We start from the raw sequence: 18,801 nt of genomic DNA on the forward strand, positions 1-18,801 counted from the left end.
GTGGCCAAATGCGACTTTAATCTATAATTGGAGACCTACATTTATCTATTGCTCGCCACTTGGCAACCTAAAAGTCAACAGAGCTGGTGACAATATCTGTTTAAGATATCTGCTGGCTCCTAAAAAATTAGGTTTAGCTCCTAAAATATTCATGTTGGGAGACGCCTGGCTCCCAAACCCAAAAACAAACAAACAGAGGATTGACATGCAATGGCCAACCATGGCGCAGGATAGGCAGTCAGTCATACTCTTACAGCAGAATATAAAGTCTATCGAAAACGTGTATTTTATATATTTGTTTATATATTATAATGTTATAAATGAGATAAATTCAAATAATGTCATAACAGTAACATTAAATAACATGATTCATTGCTGTTCATGAAACTGCACTAATGATAATCATATCTGTGTTATGTTGTCAAGTAAATATATTCGTTTGTTATTTAAGTAATTATTTAACACTGCACTCAGCATTATTCCAGACATATGACAGCAGTCAGTAAATAATCAAGTCTGACCAGACAATCGTGTGATATTGTGAGCAAAGGCCCACACAATCGAGGCATGTTAACACACTACCATCCAAGTCCCTGAGTCTAACCACCCGATCCATTAATTAACCTCATACAACAAACATAGGTTGCTAGAGACCTTGTCTAACCTGACCTCCGCACATGGTTTTCTATTTGAAAATATCCCTATTAACAGTACTAATTATAGAATGGTGCCTTAATAAGTTGTCTACAAGCCCCACCTATGTTTAAACATGCTAAGTTTACTTTTACATTAGAACATGGATATAACGAACTACAAGGGATCTGAGACATCAGTATTGCCCGGCATAAGAGCATGTGCAAGTGAACTGACACCTTGCCACAATCTCGTGAAATTTATGTTTGTCTTACAGTGAAGATTATTCCAGTAACAGGTAAGATTAACAAGTTCAACACGTCTGATTGTGTTGATTCGCTGTGATTGTGTTGATTCACCGCTGATTTCGCTTAGCAAATTGTCAATGACATTTGACACTGAGTGAGATTTATCAGTTTGCATTAATCGTCACTAATTACTGGCATTTGGGCTTGTCGAAGATCAGATATTTGTTCGCTATACATTAGTTCGCTGTAGAGAGTTTGTTATATATGTTCATTTTATATGATAATATAGAAGAGATAAATCGGGGATTTTGTAACAGTTCGTTGTGTCCGTTTGTCTGCTCCATCCGTGTTCATTATATTTGTGCTCTACTGAATAAGGTACAGGGCGTATATTGCATGTTACTTAAATCATTCAGGTGATAAAGTTTTGTGCGACATGACAACAGAGACAGCTATGAAACATTCATGATATTTCTGTCCCTTGTCCGGTGTGTTAATGAAATGACTTGTCTCATGAAAGATTTAAACTCTGATCATTCTGGAATCAGAGCTGTTGCACATCTTGTCATGACGCCATGTTGTTCCTCCACACCCTACAGGGGCAGACAACTCTTGGTCTGACCTGTCCCCTTAAATGTGGAGGTTACGTATCATGCATGCACGCACACTTTTCAACACATAGCTTACCTCAGAACCTGACCCTGTATTTAACTATATATCAAACACATATCTTCAATATTGATTCATAATGGATTCTTGATAAAAGAAATCTCATCTTTATTTATACTATAGCTATACCACTATTGTCCCTTATTCCACTAGAGCATATGAATAGAGAAGTACTGCAATGCTATAGAATGGACATCCAACCAGGCAGGAACCAGGTATGTGGTAAATACTCAGTTTTGATTGGTCAATCAGAGGTAACAAATCACGATAAACCCTGTCTGTTTGAAACTGAAGATTTGATGTCCGCATCATCACAGCAGCTGATATATTTAGAATAGTACTTCCTTTGCAGTCATTGTCGGTTGGCATATTTCAATAATTTATGTACACTTACAGGCTTCGAAATGCAAAGTTGCTGTCACTACAATATTCAAAGGATGTGTGGCAATATTTTCATGCAGGGAACCTAGTCAACAGAGAGCTTGCTATTTGGTGCTTTTCTTTGTACGACGGTGACATCATAACTTTTGCGCCACCATGAGTGATATGACGCTATGATAGTGTTGGGCATTGTAGAACGAAATCTTTGCAAGGCTTGCTTAGTTTTCTTTAGGGGTGCCCACCTTGTGTTAGCTTACAAAGTTGGCGTGCTACATACTTTCAGTGCCAGTCATAAGTTTGTGTGAAGTATTATGGTGTAAACAAACTGCTTGAGCATATAGAGTACCATATTTTGTTTACAGGCTGTTGTCGGTGATTCCATAAATTCTGGTCGATAACGCACTCAAAACACTGGACTCAACCAATGCCGCTTCACTCAGTATATTTGCTAACACCAAAGAGTTCGAGTTTTATTCAGTCATGGTAGAATGGAGATAAACATACTGTGTTTTCAATGTAGAGCTAGGTTACCTGTAGATTTAACTGCGGTAAATTGAATTTGGAACTAAACGTGTAGCATGAGGTTTCAAATGTTAAATTTAACCCTGTTAAATCTACAGGTAACCTAGCATTATGTTTATCTCCTAATTAACGGCACTTAGTCACCTGGCTCTCCTGAACAAGAAACAAGAGAAGACAGGGACACTATCACTTATTGAGTTAACTCATAAATATCAATTTTATTATTTTATTCTTTATAAAGTCCATAAGTCAACTCTGTCTTTACTGATACTACAGCATCAACAGCAAGATACAGTCTACAGAGGAACCATTTTGCACACTTTTGAATGGACCCGTAAAGCGATTCTACTGTTAATCAATGGCCGTCTAGGGAACGTACATTACTACATAGCGAAAAGTACCTGGGGTAAAATAGAACTTTAAACAACAACAATGGCTTTCAGACACTAGCATCCTTGTATACATTCACATACAAGCATAGGTATGGTGCTCAAAGGATCATTTAGATCAGGGAGAATCAGACACTGGGAGCTATGATCTGCAAGTGAATCCTGGCATGGCTACGTTCATAGACTGATATACCGTATTCAACGTAATAAGCGCCCAGGCCGCTCTCAAAATTAGAAACAGGGGGCTCTTATTAGAATATTATTTTAGTGAAAAAACCAGTTGAAAGATCGTAAATTTCGTGGTTAATGCTGACAGCCTGAAATGTTTATATACGACAGATATATTTTTCCAGAATTTAATTGCCCATAATTAAGGGTGCAAATTACACACAAGTATGTATTATACACGAATAAATAAGTCTTGTGTAACTTGATCAATCGGAAGGGGTGCTAATTGGGATTGTTCACTAGCCAATATATTCACAAATTAGCCATGGGCGCTTATTAGTGCGGGGCGTTCATTACGTCGAATACGGTAACACATAATCCATTCCCAACATGATTTTTTAATTAATGGGGAGACCTGTGAAGATTCCAGGGTAGAATAGGTCTTCAGCAACCCAAACTTGCCGTAAAAGGTGACTGTGCTTGTCGTAAAGGCAGGAAACAGGATCGGGTGGTCAGGTTCCCTGACTTGGTTGATACATGTCATCGATCCCAATTGCGTGGATCGATGCTCATGATGTCAATCAGTGGATTGTCTGGTCCAGACTCGATTATTTACAGGCCGCCGTCATATAGCTGGAATATTGCTGAGTGTGGCGTTAAACCACAAACAAACAAAAAAGTAATTGGCAGGTCGGGTTGCCTTGTGGTTAAAGCGTTCACTCGTCACCCGGAAGACCCTGGTTCAATTCCAAACATGGGTTCAATGTGTGAAGTTTATTTCTGGCGTCCCCTGACATGATAATGTTGGAATAATACTAAAAGTGGCAAAAAAACAAACTTACTCATTCACTCACTTATGCTAAAGTCAACAATTTCTGCGGGAGTTTTACCTGAATCTTGTCACACCATCCAGCGAAGTACCGGAATGTCTGAATGGACATGCCCACGTGGGTCTTCAGCGCCAGCGTGTACACAGCCCCCGAGTCAATACTCTCGATAGTGGCCAGCTCTTCCTCATGCTGTTCCATCAAGTCCGCCAGTCTGAAACACGGGGACATCGCTGATCATGCATACCAACAAACTCAGAGTAACAAACATTTACCTCGGTGTCACACGCCATGCCTATGTTGACATCAATATTACACTGGTTTGTGGAGGAATACTGTTTTACAATGAAGTCAACAATATTACAGCCACATCAAGTGGCTTGTGAGTAATCCTGTTTGGTACACACAATGTAGTAGTTGATAGAATGAGTCTTATACATGGGGTCGACTTATACACTGCGATATACGGTATCTATCCTTTCTGTCTTGGTATTGCCACATATAGCCGAGTTTGTTTGTTTGTTTGTTGTTGTCATGCCAAAGTTAGCAATATTTCAGCTACATGATGTCTCCCTGGCCAGACAAACCAGTGATTGATATTATGAGCAATGACCCATACCAATTCCAAATCAACAAGCGTAGGTTGCTGGGGTCCTATACTCTAACCTGGAATCCTCACAGGGCTATCCTAAGTGATTTGGTGTAATATTCCATACCGATCACCAGGTCGCACAAAGCAATCTTAGCGCTACGACTATCATAAGCCTATGTTAAAGCATGTTGGTTGGTTGGTTGGTTTGTTGTTTAACGCCGCATTCAGCAATATTCTAGCTACATGACGGTGGTCTGTAAATAATCGAGTCTGGACCAGACAATCCAGTGATTAATATCATGAGCATCGATCCACGCAATTGGGATTGATGACATGCACCAACCAAGTCAGCGACCCTGACCACCCGATCCCGTTAGTCGTCTCTTACGACAAGCATAGTCGCCTTTTACGGCAAGCATGGGTAGCTGAAGACCTATTCTACCCCGGATCTTCACAGGTATAAAGCATGTTAAATCGCTAAGATTGTTTTGTGCAAGAGGGCCCTGATCTAATACAAATGTACAAGCATAGGTTGCTTGAGGCCTACATTCCAACTCAGTATCCCCATAGTGAACAAACAGCTAAGAGTTCTCCATTTGTACTTGGCCTGACACTGTAACCACCCATTGTAACATGCTGCAACAACCCTGTTGTTACAGACTTATCATGTTTAGTTGGTTTTTTCTTTCTGTGTACATGTAATCTTAGCGACATAACAATACCCAGAAAGCACCTGTTTTCAGTAACCCACATTGCCCTGCCGAACAGCCTCCTCAAGGTACAAGTTGACATCCATACGTGAGCCCTATCTTCATTGACACTACAGCATCTAAACACCACTAAACATGCTAAGAGATACTGTGTGCACACTCTACTGATCTCACCGGTACATGAGAGTCCCGCGATCCCGAGCATTCATCCTGCCCCATGGTCCCTCCTCAAATGCTTCCTGGAACAGAGACATTATCATTATCATGCCCTATATCTAATGACACATGCCATATATTCAATGCTCTATAATCTATACTAAATATTCTAAGCAACATGTTCAATGCCCAGTGCTCTATATTCTATGCCCAATGCTCTATATTCTCTGACCCATGCTCCATAGTCTATGCCCCATGCTCTATATTTTCTGCCCAGTGCTCTATATTCTCTGCCCAATGCTCCATAATCTCTGCCCAATGCTCCATAATCTCTGCCCAATGCTCTATAATCTCTGCCCAATGCTGTATAATCTCTGCCCAGTGCTCTATATTCTCTGCCCAGTGCTCTATAATCTCTGCCCAGTGCTCTATAATCTCTGCCCAGTGCTCTATAATCTCTGCCCAGTGCTCTATATTCTATGCCCTATGCTCTATAATCTCTGCCCAGTGCTCTATATTCTCTGCCCAGTGCTCTATAATCTCTGCCCAGTGCTCTATAATCTCTGCCCAGTGCTCTATATTCTATGCCCTATGCTCTATAATCTCTGCCCAGTGCTCTATAATCTCTGCCCAGTGCTCTATAATCTCTGCCCTATGCTCCATATTATATGCCCTATGCTCCATATTCTATGCCCTATGCTCTATATTCTATGCCCAATGCTCCAAGTTCTATGCCCTACCTTTGCCGCCTCCACTGCTCTGTTGACATCTTCCTTGGTAGACAGCGACACATCACATATCACCTGCAACAGGTACAAGTCACAACATACAGGCAAGATTCCAACGAAGGCTCCCTCTGCATGACTGGCTACAATAAGAAAAAACCTGTCCCTGCAAACTATCCCCCAAATGAGGCCCGTCATGCAGGGAGATACAGCAGCTACCATGTCTGCATAATCATCTCAACTGACTTTATTCTTAAAAAAATATATAATTAAAAAATTATGTACCCAACTTCATAACTTGGTCAAGTTACCCAAAACATATTGTTACATTTTGCTTCACTTTTCTGATGATTTCCAAGGTCACATTCAGTGACAAGCCTGCATTGAGTGAGTGAGTGAGTGGTAGTTTACACAATATTTGATGATATTATAACTGAAAGGCAGTATTTATAGAGGAAAAGATACAGTAGTTGGTACTGCAAGCTACTTGTTGGTAGTGACTGGTAAATTATGGCTTCCAGTAGAAATTTGGTGTACTAGTAAGCATTATTGCCCCTGCAGCATACATTAACTCAGTTAGCCTTAATGGTGAAAAAGTACCACAAGAAATAATAAGGGCAAAAGTGAGCGTGGCTCTCTAATACCCCCGACCCGCCTAGTGTGTCAGTAGTTTCAAATTAAATAGCTAGGATAGGGTTAGGGTTTGAAAAATTCATAAAAAAATGGAAAGTTAATAAAAACAATTTTTTCCTTTTGACTGCACCCCTTCATATGACACAGATTATATGTACTAAGTTTGAGATGAATCCACTGGATAGTTTAAGAGAAATCACGCAAACAAAGTTTTCGGACGGACAGACGGACGGACCGAGGGATGGAACCTTGGTATAACTATATACCCCCGACCTAAAAGGGCAGGGGTATGATTAATGTGTGAAATGCAAGTTTGTTTGTTTGTTGTTTAATGCCACATTCCAGCTATATGATGGCGGTGTGTAAATAATCGAGCCAGTGATTGATATTATGAGCACGGTATAAATATGATGCCCTACTGAGGATGGTGCTCCCTTTATCAAGACATGAAAGAAACCACTGGTTCACACTGCACAAGTTTTGACACATTCTGAGATTTCAATGAAACTGACTAAAACGCTGATACAAACAGTATTCAATCACAAAGTATCAGGTCAAACTTTCAAGTGAGACAAGTTTACTAGGGCTGGGTCGAGTCTTTGAGGCGACCCTACCCAGGTCCCCCCTGTAGGTCTCAAGAGTTGGGTACAAAATATCCGAATGGGAATCGTTTGACCGCAGCCCTGGCAAAATGTATTTAGATACACATGTTATTTAACAATACGTCACGTGACTAACCATGGGTCTGGGTAGTCCTGTGGGTACCCAGGTCCTACTCAGTACCCACCCGATCCGAGTACCTGAGTTACCTGTCGCAGCCCTAATTACCAGACTCTGCACTCTAAGATGTGTGATCATTATCACTGACATTCAATCTCATACCCGTAGAGCATCACCTGAGGGAGCACTTCAAAAAGTGATGATAAAAAAACTCAATGTCAAATTTTGAGACACCCCAAAAAACACATCTGAAATGTAACTGTGAAAATGGCAACATCTTCAAGAGATTTTCAGAATGAAAACACACAGAAATCATAGTAGCTCTGACTAAGGTATATGAGTGAGTGAGTGTGTGGATTTAACGCCGCTTTAAACAGTATTCCAGTTATATCGCGGCGTGACAGCTTAATGTGGGAGGAAAGCCCCAAGTGATGCAGGTCTCAGACGTTTACCACTTCCGTGAAACCCACGAGCACAGGTATGGTGCAGACAAACCTAGAAACATAATTGGGGCGAACCAGGATTGGAACTCACAATCATAGGTTTCTGATGTGCCCAAGGGACGCAACTCTGCACAGCGAATCGCGGCGTCTTAGACGACTGGGCCACCCGTACCCCCCTAAGGTATATGAAAACATAGTGCAACAGAAGTGGTGGCCCAAAACACCATGCAAGGTTTTTGATCTCGTCTGACAGTTCATCTATTCTGAGGATAGTGATGATGACCTCCCCTGAATCTCTAGGAGGTAAATCTGAAATATGGCCCACAACTCACAGACTCATCAGCTGGGTTGATGGATTTGTAGGTCTGGCCATCAGAAGAGTTGAGGAACTCATTGTCTATGAACACCTGGTGCGGCATGCATATATCCATGTTGTTGATGTGTTTCTCCACCTGAAGGAAAAACATTCACTTGAAAAAACTGGTAATAGAGCGAAAGGGAAAGGAACATTTGTCTTCAACATTTGTCTTCATTCTATTACAGATCACTAATTGTGAGTGAGTGAGTGAGTGAGTGAGTGAGTGAGTGAGTGAGTGAGTGAGTGAGTGAGTGAGTGAGTGAGTGAGTGAGTGAGTGAGTGAGTCCCTAGTCAGCAATATTCCAGTTTATTAAGACTGAGCCAGACAATCCAGTTTTAGATATAAGGGCAATCAAACAAGTCACAGCCTGACCACACTTTCAATTATAGCCTCATACGACTGGTATAGGTTGATAGGGGCCAATTCTAACCCCAAATCTCCACAGGATCAAAGTGAGTGTGTGAGTGAGTGAATATGGTTTTACTCCACTTTAAGCAATATTCCAGCAATATCACAGAGGAGGACACCAGAAATGGGTTTCACTCATTGTACCCATTGTGGGGAATCGTACCTGGGCTTTCCAGAGGAGTGAATACTTTAACCACTAGGCTACCAAAGTGAGTGAGTGAATATGGTTTTACGCCGCTTTTAGCAATATTCCAGCAATATCACGGCGGGGGACACCAGAAATGGGCTTCACGCATTGTACCCATGTCGGGATTCGAATCAGGGTCTTCGGCATGACGAGCAAACGCTTTAACCACTAGGCTACCAAAGAGTAAGGCAATGCCACCTACTGCATCAAAGGTGAAGGGTTCCTTGTCCTCAATGCCTCGTCCTCGCTTGATGACGCAGGTGGTGAAGTCATCGAACACAGTGTTCATGTAGACGTCCTCAGGCAGGAGCCGGATGTCATTACACTGCTCCCGAACCTCCTCCACTAGCCTGCATCACGTACAACATGGGAGTGAGTGAGTCAGTCAGTCAGTTTTGTCACAGTTGTCAGATTGTTGTGGGAGGAATGCCAGAAGTCATGCAAGTCCTTAGAAGTTTACCATGAGTACAGGTATGGTGATGACAAGCCTAGACAAATATTCTGAGAAAAACGGTTCTTTATGCCTAAAACTTAAAGACTTGATCACCAGTGTCCCAAGCAATATACATGATACATACCTTACTTACATATCATGTAAAACATAATAGTCCTTCATCTTGTATGCTGACATACAATGCAAACCTCACTCACATAGGACACATAACTCCATAGGTCACCGTGCATGCTGATACATGATATAAAAGCCAATAGCTCACTGTCTATTATGATATATAAGATTTATAACTGATTTCAGCGGTTATGATTTGGGAGGGGGAAATTAGAAACTAGGTGAATAGCTAAACTTTTAAAGGCAGTTTTTAAACTTGATAACATGCTCATCATTTTACGATGTATTCAAAAATGTCATCTATAGTTGTTTTCGAGAAAACGAGGGTCATCAAATTAACTATCGATGCTGATTTTCAAACTTTATTCACACATATGAATTTAAATCTGTTCCACATGTCTAAATGATCAAACGAGAGCAATAGGTCTGCAAAATAAAGTTTTTGAAGTTGATCACTGTAATAATTCTTTCATGTTTGTCATTTAAATATACTAAAATTAATTCAATATATGATTCTCACCTGACTACATCCATGGAGCCGGCTCCAGACTTGAAGAAATCTGTTTGGTCCTCAATGTCAATGTTTAGGATACCATTCCACACACCCTACACAAGACAAAACCAGTGATTGATATTATAAGCACCGATCTACGCAATGCCGAGACAACCAAGTCAAGGAACCTGACCACCTGATTAATTCTAGTTGTCTCTTATAGTGGCCTTCCAACTAGAAGGCTTGTGCCAGTGTGCATTACAGCAATAAAATATAATACTCACAGACAAGTGAAGGAAGAAATACAAAATACAAATTACCAAAAAAATAATGATCCTTAAAACTTCTACACAAAAGGCCATGGTGCCATTGTACAAAACAACCTTACCGCTATGATCGTTGTAAATCTATGTTAAGGTATGGGAGTTGCGATCACCTTAACGCTAAGATCGCTTTGTAGAACAGCACCCATCTCTGGTCTGGATAAGTACAATAAGTACACATACTTCACATTCAAGGGGGACAACTCACCTTCAGGGCTGTGACCATGTTTATCTCTTCCTGGGTGAGCTCCAACTTTTCTGTAGACTTGTCATCCTTGCCGAACTTGGAGGCGGGGATCATTTTGCCACTCTCCAGTTGTACTTGGCTCACATTTACCTGAGACAAATGAGGAAACTCACCAACAAGCTACACATTCCCCGCCACATAGTTCTCTCTACGTCAGTCCCTAAACTCAGTCAGAAATGGTCCCTAGGGGTGGTTGGGCAGTCTAGTGATAAGACCGTTTGCCTGTCACTCCAAAGAGTGAGTGAGTGAGTGAGTATAGTTTAACGCCGCTTTTAGCAATATTCCAGCAATATCGCGGCGGGGGACACCAGAAATGGGCTTCACACATTGTACCCATGTCGGGAATCGAGCCCGGGTCTTCGGCATCAAGAGCGAACGCTTTAACCACTAGGCTACCGACCACCCCAGCACTCCAAAAGACGGGTTCGAGTTCCACGAGGGTAAAATGTGTGAAGCCCATTTCCGCGGTCCTCCGGCAAAATATAGATGTTTGGCGTGACAAGCAAACGCTTCAACTAATAGGCTACCTAAGTAGAAATTTTCACATGCCATAGTGTTATACTATACATGACCACCAGACAACTAGAGCTGGCTAAAAGATCAATAATCAAAATTATCTTTGACAGAAAGAAGTATTAACGATTATCACTATGAAATTGTTGTCACTGATAATAACTTACATAAACTATTGTCATGAAATAAAGTTTACATTTACCGAAACAGTCTTGTTATTGTCAATCATGTCAATTGTCGAAGACAGGAAGCAACTATTTTTGTTAATCTCAAATGTCCATTCTTTAGAGTAGCATATATACAGTGAGTCCCTGACATCCCTGACTACCACTAGTACACAATGAGATACGACACGACAGTAAATGTTAACAGACCATTTTGCCATCATTTCCGAAGAAAACCATTCCCTTCTTGTGGACAATGGCTGGCTTGCTGGCACCGGGTATGTCAACAGTTGTCCCCCTTGGCTCAATCTTCTTCCACAGGCGGGATCCGTACAGGGTCACTCGCTGCACAGAAAACAACTATCTGGTCACCAAAGGACTTGCAACAAAAATTAATGTTAAGCGTAGAAGGAACAAATTAACTATCATCTCTGAGTGTTTGGCATCAACACCGAAATGGGTGTATCATGTAAGAATATTTGTACTTCAACTCAGGGCACAGCTGGTAAAGAAATAAAAAAGAATCAAAGTTGGTTGGTTGGTTTGTTGTTTTACGCCACACTCATATAGGTGGAATATTTCTGTGTGCATTGTTAAACAATAAATAAATATTTGAATATTACTCAACTACAAAACAGTTTATTAATAATTCTTAATAAGTGTCAAAATATTTAAAAAGATTCCATGTTTTGGGGGTGAATGTCAGTATTATTCCAGCTGGATGACATCAGATAATCTAGCCTTGGCCAGACAAACCAGTTCTACTCCCAAAGTTTCAAGTTTGTTTTTTGTTTAACACTGCACTCAGCAATGTTCCAGCTATATGATGGCGGTCTGCAAATAATCAAGTCTGGACCAGACAATCCAGTCATTGATATCATGAGCATCGATGCACGTAATTGGGATCGATGACCTGTTTCAACAAAGTCAGCAAGCCTGACCACTCGATCCCGTTAGTTGCCTCTTACGACAAGCCTTTTACGGCAAGCATGGGTTGCTGAAGACCTATTCTACCCCGGATCTTCACGCTTTGAAACAGAATTGTAAACAAAGCAGACATCTGATTGGCTGAAAACTCCACAAATCCTTTGTCTTGATTGGACAGTCAAACTTCACACAAGACTCATCTGGTGTGACCTCTGATTGAGGATTTGTCAGATTGTGACCAAGAGAGATTGACTCAGCATAAAGGATTTGATTTTAATGAAATTGAAGGAGGAGGTTACCTCGCCATTGATGGTCGTCCAGGCACCGGGGACCTTGTCGTTACCACGGACGTAGTTGTGTATAGCTTCAGCTGACTGGTCCATGTTTACCTACAAGGGAGCATTATACCTACATAGTACCCAGTATACCTCTTGTTTTTTTGTTTGTTGTTTACTCAGCAATATTCCAGCTATATTCCAGAAGGCGGTCTGTCAATAATCGAGTCTGGAACAGACAGTCCAGTGACTGACATCATGAGCATCGATACACGCAATTGAGATACGATGACATGCATCAACCAAGTCAGCGAGCATTACCACCCGATCTCGTTAGTCGCCTCTTACGACATTATACCTAAACACATCCCATTATATATAAACAGAACCCATTACACATATATATGTATACCATTACACATCAATATTACTCATTAAATTTACCAACCTTTATACATAAATACACAAAAACACCACCCATTATACACCAATTATACACATGCTACTATGGTGAAAACAGATTATCATGATGACTTGTCTCGACCGTGCACAGAGCACTAGTAACAAGTTAAAGGAACAGTATGTCGATGGTTCTGTGTGTTTGAAAATCATGCATGAAATAATGTTTGAGGGTGACGTCACATGTCCGATTCAATTCCCAAAACGAAACAACAGAACTCCGCACAGTAAATCCGACAACGCAAGAGTAAATTAGCTTCAGTCTTGCTTTTCAAAAACTGGAGCAGAAACGGAATAAGGCGAGCAGACAAACAAAGCTTCAAAACGTCCTGTCCTTTTATGCAACGTTGGTTGCGGAGAGAAGTGAGCGTATTCAGCAAGCATGGCTCCTGAGTTACTAGGGCTTCAGTCCAGCCCAACACTGAAACACATGTTACATGTGGTCTCCTTAGGCAAGCGACTTTGCTTGAAATATGCCTCTGTTCACCGAGCAGTGGATGGGTACCTGGTAGGATGAGATGGTAATGTGACTGTTAACCCAGCAGTGAATGGGTACCTGGTAGGATGAGATGGTAATGTGACTGTTAACCCAGCAGTGAATGGGTACCTGGTAGGATGAGATGGTAATGTGACTGTTAACCCAGCAGTGAATGGGTACCCGGTAGGATGAGATGGTAATGTGACTGTTAACCCAGCAGTGAATGGGTACCCGGTAGGATGAGATGGTAATGTGACTGTTAACCCAGCAGTAAATGGGTACCTGGTAGGATGAGATGGTAATGTGACTGTTAACCCAGCAGTGGATGGGTACCTGGTAGGATGAGATGGTAATGTGACTGTTAACCCAGCAGTGAATGGGTACCTGGTAGGATGAGATGGTAATGTGACTGTTAACCCAGCAGTGGATGGGTACCTGGTAGGATGAGATGGTAATGTGACTGTTAACCCAGCAGTGAATGGGTACCTGGTAGGATGAGATGGTAATGTGACTGTTAACCCAGCAGTGGATGGGTACCTGGTAGGATGAGATGGTAATGTGACTGTTAACTGAGCAGTGGATGGGTACCTGGTAGGATGAGATGGTAATGTGACTGTTAACCCAGCAGTGGATGGGTACCTGGTAGGATGAGATGGTAATGTGACTGTTAACCCAGCAGTGAATGGGTACCCGGTAGGATGAGATGGTAATGTGACTGTTAACCCAGCAGTGAATGGGTACCTGGTAGGATGAGATGGTAATGTGACTGTTAACCCAGCAGTGAGTGGGTACCTGGTAGGATGAGATGGTAATGTGACTGTTAACCCAGCAGTGAATGGGTACCTGGTAGGATGAGATGGTAATGTGACTGTTAACCCAGCAGTGAGTGGGTACCCGGTAGGATGAGATGGTAATGCTGACCGTTAACCTTCTAGTGCCTCATAAGGAAGCTTTAGTCGTATACTCCCCAGGAAGCTGAGAATGAAATTCGACTGCATACTGACTGATCCATTGTGCTTTAGGATGTGGATATTAAATATAACCCTACCTGCACTTTGTCTTTCTTGATGAGAGGGTCGTAGGTGGCGCCCTCTTCTGGCTGCGTTATCTTCGGGGCCTTCCCATTATCGATCATCCGAACAGCCTCACCCTTATCAGAAACAATCACAATAAAGCATCAGCTTACCCAAATACACAAAAAAACATGTTTATTAACATATACATTTATATAATTATTGAAATCAAAACAAACACAAGTACAGGAAATCTGCTGATGGACGCTAATCACTCACTCACTCACTCACTCATCTAACCACCATTTCCCCTTATTCACATGTAATGATATGATGATGCACAAGTGAGGTTACGCTTCATGGCCACCCGTATCTCATTTCAACTCTTCTATGAGTGAGTGAGAATGGTTTTACGCCGCTTATAGCAATGTTCCAGCAAAATCACACCATAAAGGGGTTCACACATTGTACCCATGTGGGGAATCGAACCCGGGTCTTTTTGGCATTACGAGCCAACACTTTAACCATAAGGCTACCACACCGGCCCCTTGGCTCTTATGACAAGCATGGGGTGATGGGGACCTCTTCTGACCACACAGGGTGGTATTTACTGTCAGTGTTTTTGAATGAAATAGATAATTGACTTGTGAAAAGTGCATTAGCACATGAATTTTAATCTAAAGACGGCTGGATTGTCAAACTTCCCAACAAGCACCTTGACACACAAGGATCACATTATCACAGCCAACATGACCTTGACACCTATCACTATCTATCAAAACCTTGACCCCTTCACCCACCATGGCCTTGACCCCCTCTGGGAAGAGAAAGCGGTTGTAGATGGAGTCAATGGTGTCGTTCTCCTCCACGTATGTACGTTTCTGCAGCAGGATGGGTCCAGTGTCAAGGCCATCGTCTGCCCAGAAGACGGTGAATCCAGCCCGCTTGTCACCCGACATCAGGGTCCTTAAAATCAAACAATATTCATTGATATTAACAGAACTGTTAAGAGTCATATTTAAACAATCATGAAATAGCAAAGCTTTGTCCAATCTGTGTATGTATCTGACAATTTACATTATCATTTATTTGTTTATTGCTTAACACCATACTTAGTAATGTTCCAGATTTATGGTGGTAGTCTGTAAATAATTGAGTCAGCCTGACCACCCAATCTATCATTCAACCCGTGAAGATCTGGGTGTAGAATAGGTCTTTAGCAACCCATGCTTGCCATAAAAGGCGACTATGCTTGTCGTAAGAGGCGACTAATGGGATCGGGTGGTCAGGCTCGCTGACTTGGTTAATGCATGTCATTGTATCCCAATTGGATCGATGCTCATGATGTCAATCACTGGATTGTATGGTCCAGGCTTTATTATTTACAGACTGCCGTCACATATCAGGAATATTGCTGAGTGTGGCGTTAAACAACAAACAGTGATAACATCAGTGATAACAGTGATAACATCATACACACCCTTAAATGCCAGAATCTACAACGACCATGAACTAGTCTGGGCTAGAAGGATTGTGCCAGTACTGACCGCCATCATACAGCTGGAATATTGCTGAGTGTGGCATTAAACAACAAACAAACAAACCCAATCCTTTTGGTCAGCCATTAGGTCAACTCTCATGACCAGCATAGGTTGCAGTGGACCTGTTGCGGGGGACCTATTGTAACCCAGCATCCCCTGAGGGGTTCAAGTTACAAACAAATACTTGACACACCAGTTGATGGCCGAAGCTCCACGATGCAGTGGGAGGATGGAGGGATGGTAGATGATGGACTGGTTCTTGGGGAACGTGATGACGTCCATGGGGATAAACTGTGAACAGAACGGCAGAACGTTGAGCTCCGCGCCCACCGACTTGTACTCTTCCAGAACCTCCGGGATGGCCTTCTTCTTTAACTGCCATCGCTTGTACTTGAACACAGGGATCCCGTCCTTCTCTGCCGCCAAGGCTGGGAACATGATGAGACATGGCGAGACAACTCTATATGCGAGAGGGGAACTGTATCTTATGCTGCAGTGTATCAATCTATATCAATCTATAACACAGCTGTCTGTTTACCTGACTGCTATACATAAAATAATTTAGGCCGAAATAATTCTCAGAATTTCATACAATCCATAAAAAATGTGAGACATTGTCTGTCAGCAGTGAGGCCATGTATAGGGCATATTAATCAAGTAAAGAAAAAAAGGCAACACACAGAGCGCTTAAGTGTAGATACTTTACCACAATAAAACTATGTGTGTCTGGTAGTGGCGCCACTAGGATGACAAATCTAATAATAAATCTACTGAATCTGAACCTACTAGGAGCATCTGGCTCCACCCCTAAATCTGAACCTACTAGGAGCATCTGGCTCCACCCCTGAATCTGAACCTACTAGGAGCGTCTGGCTCAACCCCTGTATCTGAACCTACCGAGGTCTGGCTCCACCCCTGAATCTGAACCTACTAGGAGCATCTGGCTGCACCCCTGAATCTGAACCTACCGAGGTCTGGCTCAACCCCTTAAAATGAACCTACCGAGGTCTGGCTCCACCCCTGAATCTGAACCTACAAGGAGCATCTGGCTCAACCCCTGTATCTGAACCTACCGAGGTCTGGCTCCACCCCTGAATCTGAACCTACTAGGAGCGTCTGGCTCAACCCCTGTATCTGAACCTACCGAGGTCTGGCTCCACCTGTAATCTGAACCTACTAGGAGCGTCTGGCTCAACCCCTGTATCTGAACCTACCGAGGTCTGGCTCCACCCCTGAATCTGAACCTACTAGAAGCATCTGGCTCCACCCCCGAATCTGAACCTACTAGGAGCATCTGGCTGCACCCCTGAATCTGAACCTACTGAGGTCTGGCTCCACCACTGAATCTGAACCTACTAGGAGCATCTGGCTCCACCCCTGAATCTGAACCTACCGAGGTCTGGCTCCACCCCTGAATCTGAACCTACTGAGGTCTGGCTCCACCCCTGAATCTGAACCTACTGAGGTCTGGCTCCACCCCTGAATCTGAACCTACTGAGGTCTGGCTCCACCCCTGAATCTGAACCTACTGAGGTCTGGCTCCACCCCCGAATCTGAACCTACCAAGGTCTGGCTCCACCCCTGAATCTGAACCTACTGAGGTCTGGCTCCACCCCTGAATCAGAACCTACCGAGGTCTGGCTCCACCACTGAATCTGAACCTACTGAGGTCTGGCTCCACCCCTGAATCTGAACCTACTGAGGTCTGGCTCCACCCCTGAATCTGAACCTACTGAGGTCTGGCTCCACCCCTGAATCTGAACCTACTGAGGTCTGGCTCCACCCCTGAATCTGAACCTACTGAGGTCTGGCTCCACCACTGAATCTGAACCTACTGAGGTCTGGCTCCACCCCTGAATCTGAACCTACTGAGGTCTGGCTCCACCCCTGAATCTGAACCTACTGAGGTCTGGCTCCACCCCTGAATCTGAACCTACCAAGGTCTGGCTCCACCCCTGAATCAGAACCTACTGAGGTCTGGCTCCACCCCTGAATCTGAACCTACCGAGGTCTGGCTCCACCCCTGAATCTGAACCTACTAGGAGCATCTGGCTCCACCCCTGAATCTGAACCTACTGAGGTCTGGCTCCACCCCCGAATCTGAACCTACCAAGGTCTGGCTCCACCCCTGAATCTGAACCTACTGAGGTCTGGCTCCACCCCTGAATCAGAACCTACCGAGGTCTGGCTCCACCCCTGAATCTGAACCTACTAGGAGCATCTGGCTCCACCACTGAATCTGAACATACTGAGGTCTGGCTCCACCCCCGAATCTGAACCTACCGAGGTCTGGCTCCACCACTGAATCTGAACCTACTGAGGTCTGGCTCTACCCCTGAATCTGAACCTACTGAGGTCTGGCTCCACCCCCGAATCTGAACCTACTGAGGTCTGGCTCCACCCCTGAATCTGAACCTACCAAGGTCTGGCTCCACCCCTGAATCTGAACCAACTGAGGTCTGGCTCCACCCCTGAATCAGAACCTACTGGGAGCATCTGGCTCCACCCCTGAATCTGAACCTACCGAGGTCTGGCTCCACCCCTGAATCTGAACCTACCGAGGTCTGGCTCCACCTGTAATCTGAACCTACTAGGAACATCTGGCTCCACCCCTGAATCTGAACCTACCGAGGTCTGGCTCCACCCCATCTCCCTGAATCTGATCCTACCAAGGTCTGGCTACACACCATCTCCCTGAATCTGAACCTACTGACAGGATCTCAACCAACCGAGAGGGTCTCAACCAACCGAAAGGGTCTCAACCTACCGAGAGGGTCTGGCTTCCCATTGACGTCTGGGACGGTGAAGACACCAACCACATGGTGTCCATCTTTCTGTAGCAGTCTAAAGACCTCCGCCCCGAACAGGGACTGACCAATCACAGCAATCTTCATCCTGCTAAGCACTTGCTGAAACATACAATAAAACACACTCACATCTAGACAGGATGTTGTGGGTGGGGAACACAATGTAGAAGGTACATGTAATTGAATTACGATGCACATCATGAGGAGAGGACAGACATATTAT

General features: G+C 43.3%; 1 protein-coding gene across 5 annotated transcripts in view; it reads right to left on the minus strand.

The window, feature by feature from the left end:
* Positions 1–18,801, minus strand: part of LOC124134281 (cytosolic 10-formyltetrahydrofolate dehydrogenase-like) — a 57,337-nt gene that overhangs the window by 23,480 nt on the left and 15,056 nt on the right. For all 5 annotated transcript variants that reach the window (XM_046499026.2, XM_046499033.2, XM_046499018.2 and 2 more), the window contains exons 2-14: positions 18,539–18,680; positions 15,965–16,199; positions 15,031–15,196; positions 14,266–14,367; positions 12,305–12,394; positions 11,289–11,423; positions 10,363–10,491; positions 9,859–9,944; positions 8,973–9,120; positions 8,149–8,268; positions 6,036–6,098; positions 5,314–5,378; positions 3,901–4,051 (exon numbers count right to left, since the gene is read on the minus strand). In XM_046499026.2, coding sequence (XP_046354982.2) covers positions 3,901–4,051; positions 5,314–5,378; positions 6,036–6,098; positions 8,149–8,268; positions 8,973–9,120; positions 9,859–9,944; positions 10,363–10,491; positions 11,289–11,423; positions 12,305–12,394; positions 14,266–14,367; positions 15,031–15,196; positions 15,965–16,199; positions 18,539–18,680 — 1,632 coding nt within the window. The remainder of the gene's footprint in view (positions 1–3,900; positions 4,052–5,313; positions 5,379–6,035; positions 6,099–8,148; positions 8,269–8,972; positions 9,121–9,858; positions 9,945–10,362; positions 10,492–11,288; positions 11,424–12,304; positions 12,395–14,265; positions 14,368–15,030; positions 15,197–15,964; positions 16,200–18,538; positions 18,681–18,801) is intronic.

The sequence above is a fragment of the Haliotis rufescens genome, unplaced genomic scaffold (genome assembly GCF_023055435.1).
Source record: "Haliotis rufescens isolate VD_foot unplaced genomic scaffold, xgHalRufe1.0.p SCAF_16, whole genome shotgun sequence".
Taxonomy (NCBI): Eukaryota; Metazoa; Mollusca; class Gastropoda; order Lepetellida; family Haliotidae; genus Haliotis; species Haliotis rufescens.